The 9287-nt window shown below is 37.9% G+C and overlaps 1 protein-coding gene across 1 annotated transcript in view; it reads left to right on the top strand.

The window, feature by feature from the left end:
* Hephl1 (hephaestin-like 1) overlaps nucleotides 1-9287 on the top strand; it is a 90112-nt gene that overhangs the window by 28828 nt on the left and 51997 nt on the right. The window contains exons 3-5 of the mRNA XM_005379683.1: nucleotides 5380-5592; nucleotides 6287-6466; nucleotides 8963-9217. Of these exons, the coding sequence (XP_005379740.1) occupies nucleotides 5380-5592; nucleotides 6287-6466; nucleotides 8963-9217 (648 nt within the window). The remainder of the gene's footprint in view (nucleotides 1-5379; nucleotides 5593-6286; nucleotides 6467-8962; nucleotides 9218-9287) is intronic.

The raw sequence follows: 9287 nt of genomic DNA, 5'->3' as shown, positions 1-9287 counted from the left end.
CAGTTTATATATTTTGAAAAACATTTTCAAGTATATTTCTAGAATGAATTCTTAAAAGTGAAATTTCTGGTTATATTTATATACATTTTTGGATAAGAATTGACAGATGGTCCTATATAAAATTACATATTTTATTCTTCTATCTTTTTCTATGAGCCTGCTTATTTCTTCCCAGACCCCACTTATCTTCAATATTTTCAAGTCTGATGGGTAGGAAACAATATATTATAATTTTAAAATTTACTTTGGGACAAGGTCTTGCTAAGTTTTTCAGGCTGGGCTAGAACCTGTCATCCTCCTGCCTCAGTCCTTCAGAGTCCTAGATTAGGTTATAATTTTTAAAAGCTTAGAAAACCTAGAACATATACAACCAAATGAATAGTGCTTTATTGTCTCACATTATTAAGAAATAAAATATTGCTCAAAATCTTTAGCTCCTTTTGGGAAATGATTTTCAAAACAATTTAATAAGCTATCTACTCTTGAGTTATTTTCTTTTTTTTTTTTTCATCTTTTTGAGACAGGATCATGCTATGCAGTTCAGGTTGGCCTTGAGTTCACTTTGTAGCTGAGGCTGGTCTCGAATTCTCAGCAATCCTCCTCCTGCCTCAACCTCCTTAGTCCTAGGATTCTGGGCATGCTCCACCATGCCTGGCCTGAATTACTTTCTTACTTTTATTCATACTGTCTTTTAGATCACAAATGATACACTTTGCCTTGAAAAACTGGCCCCAAAGATTTGTAAGGGACTCTAGCTCCTCATTGCAATAATTCTCTCCTTTAATACCAGCAACAACAATGATGACAATAAGAATAAACAAAACCCATTCAGTAAATTACAAATAAAATATAGAATAATTGCTGCGTGTATTGATTTATATCATATAAGCAAGCAAAATAAGTGCTGAAAATATCTGAAGCTTTAAGACAAGTCAACTACCTACCAACCCACTCCCAGCATCTGAAGATTATCCATATAAAAATTCAGAGGCTTCCAAACCATGCATTTTATTCACAGGGATTTTGATAAAGACAGTAGGAGGTAATACCACACATTCATTGTTTTATTTAATAGAGCACACACCATACCAGGCACTAGGGAGACCCTGAATATACAATCACAAGCAAAAAGAAACTCGGTTCTATTGACCAATGTTCCTGTTTCTTGGATAGAATACCCAATACCTGAAAATTAAAGGAGGAAATGTTTTATTTGGCTCATAGTTTTAGAGGTTTCAGTGCCCCCTGACCTAGCTCCAAGGCAGGAAGATCATGCTGGAAGGGTGCAGTGGAGCAAAGCTGTTCAGTTCATGGAAGCCGGAAAGCACAGCACAGGGGAAGAGTACCAGTGAAGAGATGCACCTTCCAAGGGCATGTCCCAGTGCCCCACCTCCACCTGGCCCCCACCTGCAAACAGTACATTCAGCCTGAAAATCAGTCATGTCATCTACTGATAAGAACAATGCACCCCTGATCCAGTCACCTCCTAGAGTCTCTTTATCCAGTCGAGTTGACAAGTAAGCTCAGGTCTCACACATGTACTGGTTTCATGGAACTTGTAGTCTAATATGAGAGATGGAAAGTAATAAAAAATACATATACTATATAGTATGAGTAGAGTATGAATGTAATATATATACTGTATAATTAAAAAATAAATAAGTACTGTGCATAAATGATAGCCTATGTTTATCAAATGATTACTATATACCAGACACTGTAATAAGTTTTATAAATATTATATCGAAATATTATATCGAAATATTATATCGAATATAATATTAACAACTCTATGAGATACATATCATAATTATCACCATTTTATAGATTAGATGCATAGGAAAAAAACAAGTTTCCAGGTCATAGCTAATAATTAATAAAGGATCTAATTCAAGGCAATCTAATTTGAGGGACTATAAACTTAACCACCAGCTCTGTTGGCCTTCCCTCTGTCTGAATGCATTTTTTAAAAACTGACCTAGTTCAGGGAGTTTAGGATCACTTGAGTCAGGTCATGCTGGGTCTTGGAATTGATGTTAAACACATTTGGCTTTCATCCAAATACAGACTGGAAGTCTTGAAATTATTTTGAGAAGGGTAATCAGATTTGAGGTGTGGAAAGCTCTCTCGTTATAGCTTGCAAAATGGAGCAAGAGATGGGGGGAAGCCAACTAGAAGGTAAGGGAAAGAGTTGCAGAAGCCTAGGGGAGAGTTGATGGCAGTTTGGATGAGGGTTGTGATGATGGAGAAGAAGCAGGGCCTTGCGGTTGCTTGGAAATGGGAAAGAAAGAGAAAAAATAGGAATGTTCCCTTCAGCCGGTCGTGGTGGTGCACACACCTGTAATCCCAGTGCTCAGGTGGCAGAGGCAGAAGGGCTGCAGTGAGTTCAAGGCCAGTGTAAACTACACAGTGAGACCCTGTCTAAAGGGAAAACAAGTACAACAAGACTGCTTCTTTTGCTTCCAGCTTGTGGAGTTGGATATCCATGGTGATTTTCATTAAGAGAGGGGGAAGTGCCTAAGGAGCAGGTGTGGTAGAGAAGAGCTAAAGCTCCCCAGGAAAGGTTGTGCTTGAGATCCTTTGAGATTTGTAAGTGGAGATGTCAAGTAGACAGGCATCAGTGCAAAGCTCAGGGGTGAAGTTCAGGCTGGAGATAAAAGAGTGTCGCTGGCATGTGGCTGATGGGTGGCACTGTGGAGATGGGTGCCACCAACCAGGGAAGGAACATACTAGGCATTGGAGGAAGGAGCCAGCCTTGTACCTGGACGTTTCTCACAGTGAACAGCAGACAGGGAGGAGCGCATTGGGGAAGCAGCCTAAGGAAGAGTGGCCAGGAGGACAGGGTAATGTCACAGAAGTCCAGGGAAGAGAATTGTCTGAGGAGGAATGGAGCTGATAGTGATGTCAAACACTGGCAGAAAACCAAGTAACAAGTAGTCCTTTTAAAATGTCATGTGAATGTGGTGGACTTTTCCAGGGTTTTATTCTTCTACTTAGCTTCTATTTAGCTCAGTCATGAAGCTAGAAAACAGCAAACTAAAGTAATTAGTATGACTTTTGGTAAAAATTGCTTTGTTAAAACGCCATGCATTCTTAACTCAAATTGAGAGATAGTGTAAGAAAATATTTTTAAATAGTGTTTTTATCTTTTGGAAACTTTGTGTGTGTGTGTGTGTGTGTGTGTGTGTATGTGTGTAGTGGAGATTACAGAGCCTTCACACTAAGCTATTCTCCACCCTACACTTTTTCATTTTTTACCTTGAGACAGGATCTTTCTAAGTTGCTAAAATGCCCAGGCTGGGCTCAAACTTGGGACCCTTCTGCTTCAGCCTCCTAATTGCTGGGATTACAAAGTATGCACCAACATGCTAGGTTTATAAGCCATTCTGAAAACATTAAGACACAGATCATCATGCTACTCAGTAATTTATATATAACAATTTTCTTTAAGATTTTCTCAGAATTTTAGTACTAGTAGAAAGTTTCTCTATCTTAAAGAGCTGGTAAATTTTCTTTTATTGGAGAATGAAACAATATAATCCAATTATTTAACCTATTATATTACACCCATTTTAACTGTGTAACCAGAAATTCAGAGCTTCACTTAATGTGGAAGGGATACAGATAACTACATTTTCTGTTTCCTCTATTTTAAATTTCTTTTTCTGACTTTCATCTCTTGATTATCATATAGTATTTAGGTTCAATTTGTAAAATTATTCATATTATTTTTAGAATAAAAGTAATTAAAAGTCACACTATAAAAGAAAATGAAAGATAATATGTAAAGAGTGATGAAATAAAAAATAGTCCATTTATTATGTTCTCAATAATTTTCATGGGAAGTCAGTCACAAATAGATTCAAGTCTGGCTCAGCCACATGCTGGCACTTTTACTATCACACTAGTGGGTGTTAATACTTACTACGTGGGGTGGCTTTGAAGAGTAAATGTGATAACACACACAGAGTGTGCACTACGGTTGGCACATAATAGGGGTTTAGCTACTGTTTCATTCTGGCACCCTCCTTGCAAAAACAAGTTACGCCTTCATGATAGAATTTGTTTAAAAGACAGATAATAGGAAGCAGGAAGGTGGATCTTTCTCAAAGGCAAAGGCGATCAAGAGACGGATGGAGCAGGGAGGGAGGAAAGGGAGAAGGGGTGCAAAAAGGTATTAAAATATATGATGCACATGTACCAATTTCTTACAACGAGTGTAAACATTATGTATTACAAAAGCACTACTTTTAAAAAAGGTAACATTACACTTTTGGTCATACTTTGTCTTGACCTTGCCTCCACTACACTGGTGCTTGCTGTGTTACTTGATTTTTTCCCTAATGTCTAGCACATTTATTAGCATGTGGTTCACATCCAATTTTCATGTTGTTAAATGAATGGCAACTGGATGAGTAAATGAATGATGAACCCATGTTCATATCCTTCTCTGTCCTCACCCTCCACCCTTCTTTTCAGCAGTGGCCCAAATCCTACCAGGCCTTCAAGGCCCCTCAAATACCACCTGAAGTGTCTGATATTCATAACGTGCACACCTACCACCCAGGCAGTTTTTACATTGTTTTTACCAGTGGACTTCCTCTACTTGTGCAGTCGTAGTTTATAGAAATGGGCAAGAAGCTTCTCTGTGCACTTGTTCTACTCACGCTATGGTGGATCCTCCAGCTTGCCTGGTATAGGTCTCCTTTTCTGCATCACATATATTTTGACTTAAAATTACATTCCACGTATTCCATATATCATGATGCTTTATTTTCCAGTTGTCTTGTGTGTTCACAGTGCATATTCTAGTTGGTATCACAGAACTATAAGGCAGGCAGAAAGGATGTCTCACCATTCCTTCTTATCTCTCATGATACCCATATGGTGCTGAGCCTGGAACAGTCCCCAAAATGTGTTCATTTTTTCTTCTGCTGCTTCTCCTTCCCTTCTTGAGTCCATGTTCAGTAAGGTGAATTGAAATCTTCCTTATTGATGCAATAAACCTGTCAGAAGTTATTATGAACATTTATTAAGTTCTTGTGCAAGGGGCTGGGGATTTAGCTCAGTGGCACAGAGCCTGCCTGGCAAGCACAAGGTCGTGAGTTCAATTCTTGGTACCAGAAAAAAAAAAAAAAGTTCTTGTGCAAATCACTCTGAATACACTGCCTCATTTAGTTCTCACACACCTGTGGGGTAGCTACAACATTCCAGTGTTACTATGGAAAACAAAGGTATTGATTATTGAAGCAACTTGCCTCAAGTTCTATAGCAAATGCATTTTAATTCAGTTATGTATGATTCAAAAACTCTTGCCCTCTCTGCCATAGAATAAGATCTCTATGTTTTAACTGTGTATGTGTTGTTTTTTCTTGGAAGGAGCTTTATATCCTGATGGAACATCTGGAAGAAACAAGGATGATGACATGGTTCCTCCTGGCAAAAACTATACCTATGTCTGGCCAGTGCAAGAAGAATATGCACCTGCTCCTGCAGATGCCAACTGCCTGACCTGGGTGTACCATTCACACATTGATGCCCCTAAAGACATCTGCTCTGGGCTGATTGGCCCCCTGCTGGTGTGTAAGGAAGGTAAAGAGCCTACCACCAGAACCACCAGAAGTTGGCTTCCAAGCAACTGGTTTGTTAGAAGTGTGAATAAGATTCAGGTCTTGTTTCAGTTACCTCCTTTATTTCACTCCAAATCTGCTGCTTCTTCTAAACTTTTAAATTTTGTGCAATTCTTCTAATATGGAAAACCAATCTAACAACAGCAAAGAGTAATAATCCTCATTATATTTAAGAATCAGCATAGCATTATGACACATATGCTTTTATTTAAAAAGAAAATTAGGCCTACTGTTATAGCTCATTAAAAGAGTACTTGTCTAGTAAAAATCCCTGGGTTCAATCCCAGCACTACCAAAATAAAGAAAAGGAAAGAAATTCCATATATAGAAAAGTGTCAGCTAAATTGCCAAGGATGCCCTTTGCTTTGTTTTTCCATTCAGCTAGTGTGCTGTTTTATTCCCTATTAACTGACTTGTGATTTGTCAGTAGTGTAGCCAGGTTTCCAAGTTTGTGATTGTGAAGATTTTTGTTGTGACTTTTCTATAATTCTGTCATTTCCATCAAAGCCCTTCTGGGACTTTATGTTGTGGGTTGTGTGTTATCTTCGTCATCAACAAACCTTAAATCTCCCTGACACCATTGGCAGGAAGGAAAGCTCACTTTGATTTAATTCACTTCAAACTTTTTTCTCTGCTCTCTTGGATGTGCCTGATAGGTGTTCTGAATAGATATTCAGGGACAAGGACTGATGTGGATCGAGAGTTTGTTATAATGTTTACCCTTGTGGATGAGAATCAAAGCTGGTACCTTGATGAAAATATCAGACATTTCTGCACAGACCCAGATTCAGTTGACAAAGATAATGCTGTTTTCCAAAGGAGCAACAAAATGCATGGTGAGTACCTCCAATGTTCTCAAGTACATACCAGTGCCCTCTGTTCTGTGAGGTACTATAGGTAGAGGCATGGTACCTGGAAATGTTGAAGCTAGTCTTGCAAGATGTGTAACTTAATGATGGCATTGTTGTGAAAGTGATGTAAGGCACAATGTATGTTGGAAGCTCAACAATTTGAGACAGGATAAGGCTATCGCTACAAATTAAATTGGTTATGAAACATGAGAAAGGTCATGGCACAGAAAATGGATGGGTCAGTGTTATAATCAGGAAAGAATCCATGGCTTAAGTGAGCCCATGGAATGGGTGGGTTTAGATTAACAGGAAGGAAAATAAAATCATCAGCACATACAAATAATAATCCTGTGCTTTGCCAGGAATAATGACACATATCTGAAATCTCAGCTGTCTGGGAGGCTGAGTTGGTAGAAGCACAGTTCTAAGCACAGCCTAGTCAACTTAGTCTCAAAATTTAAAAATAAAGGATTGGGGACATAGCTCATTGCTAGGATTACAGGCATGTGCCTCCATACCTAGTTCCAGTGTCTATTTTTGGCCCCTTTGTCAAAGATCAAATAGTTGAAGATGCTTGGGGTTGTTTCTGCATTCTGTATTCTGTTCCATTGTGCCACATGTCTATTTTTCTGCAGGTACAGTGCTATTTTCATCCTGTAGCTTTGTAGTATAACTTCAAGTCTAGGATTGTGATGCCTCTTGCTTTGCTCTTGTTACCTAGGATTGCTTTTTATATTCTGGGTCTATTACTATTCTATGTGAATTTAAGGATTGTTTTTCCTAGTTCTGGGAAGGGTACTATTGGTATTTTGATTGGGATTGTATTAAATCTCTATATAAAATTTGGAAGTATGGCTATTTTGACTATACTGGTTCTGCCTGTCCAGAAACAGGGGATATATTTCCATTTTCTAAAGTCCTGTTTAATTTATCTTTCAGACAACTGTAGTTTTCATTGTAGAGGTCTTTCATTTACTTGGTGAGGTTAATTCCTAAGTATTTTATTTTTCTTGGTGCTACAGTGAATAGTATTTTCCCTGAATTTCTTTCTCAGTGTGTTCATTATTACTGTATAGGAACACTATTGATTTTTATGTGTTGTTTTTGTGTCCTGCCACAGTATTTAATTTAGTTATTAATTTTAAGAGTCTCTTGGTGGATTTTTGAGTGTCATCTATGTAGGGAATCATGTTATCCACAAATAATTTGACTTCTTACTTTCCTATACATATTCCCTTTTTTCCTTTTTCTTGCTAACTCCTCTTGAAAATGTTTTGAGCACTGTGATGAACTCAATGAGTATTCTTGTCTCATTTCCGATTTTAAAGGGAAAGCATTCAGTTTTTCCACATTTAATACAATGCTGGCAGCAAGTTTGTCATAAATGGCTTTCATTAGATTGAGATAGGTGTTTCTATACCTATTTTCTTCAGTGTTTTTATCAAGAAAGGATGTTGGATTTTTGTCAAAGGCCTTTTCTGTGTCTGTTGAGATGACCATGTGATTTTTGTCTGTATTTCTGTTTATGTAGTGTGCTACATGTACTGATTTGTATATGGTGAACATTCCCTGCATCCCTGAGATGAGGGATGAACATCCCTGTATTGATGTACTGAAGCCTACTTGGTTAAGATGTATGATTTTTTGATGATTTCTTCAGTCTGTTTGCCTGCATCTTATTAAGGATTTTTGCATTCAGATTTATTAAAGAGACGAGCTTACAGTAATCTAAAAGAAGATTTTTTTTTTTTTTTTTTACTGCATTTGGTCAAGTCCTGGGCATCATTTAGATAGTTTAAAAGCATTCAGCACTGGCCTTGTGGTATAAACATAGTCAATAAAATTCTGCCCCAGTAACATCTAGAAAGGGCTAGTTTTCCTATGTGCTTTGTAAAGGAAAAAATAATATACCTCATAAGTTCCCCTGAATCAGTTGCTGATTTTTTTGTTACCCAATTAAGCAGATACCACATGTCAGATTTTCTGCTGGGTCCCTGTAGCTGTAAGGTGTAAGGTTTCTAGTTCCAAGGAACATGGAATCCAAAGTGGATGGCAGATATGCAAATGAAAGATCAGACAGTTGGTGACTAAGCCATCCTGGAGACGTGAGCAGCACTTGACTTATTCCTGACCTCGTGGTTGTGCTCACACAGCAACTCCAAGGCCATTTTTAATGTGTACTGACTCTTTCTTTTATGCCTTTGCTTTTATTTGCATAACTCTTATATGCAGTACTATAATACATAAGAAAACATAAACTATAGTACTGTACTATACTGATTTTCATTTTTATCAGGTGCAGGTGCTCTTCTCTCACAAAAAATCAACACAAAGCTTTTAATTCTCTTTTGGGGCAACTACATAAAAACATTACAACTAATTGTTTGCCCTGATTTTCAGCTGTGCTAGAGTACACATTACTATAAACATTTCTGGTCATATTTGCCTCTGTCTCTTCCATTAGTGTCTTTCTTTTTTCAGCTCTCAATGGATACCTGTTTGGAAACTTTCCTGAACCTGAAATGTGTGTTGGTGAATCTGTGTCCTGGCACCTATTTGGAATGGGGAATGAGATAGATATACATTCCATCTATTTTTATGGTAACACCTTCATCAGCAGAGGGCATCGGACTGATGTTATCAACCTGTTCCCAGCCACTTTTCTCACAACAGAAATGATAGTTGAGAATCCTGGGAAATGGATGATAACCTGCCAAGTCAGTGACCACCTACAAGGTAAAGAAGTTGAAGATGTGTGGAGATGCTTAGAATGGGACACGTAAGCCAAATAGTCATTGGTGCTCAT

The sequence above is a fragment of the Chinchilla lanigera genome, unplaced genomic scaffold (assembly GCF_000276665.1).
Source record: "Chinchilla lanigera isolate Chin_1 unplaced genomic scaffold, ChiLan1.0 scaffold00013, whole genome shotgun sequence".
Lineage (NCBI taxonomy): Eukaryota > Metazoa > Chordata > Mammalia > Rodentia > Chinchillidae > Chinchilla > Chinchilla lanigera.
This window is presented reverse-complemented; position numbering and strand designations above follow the sequence as displayed.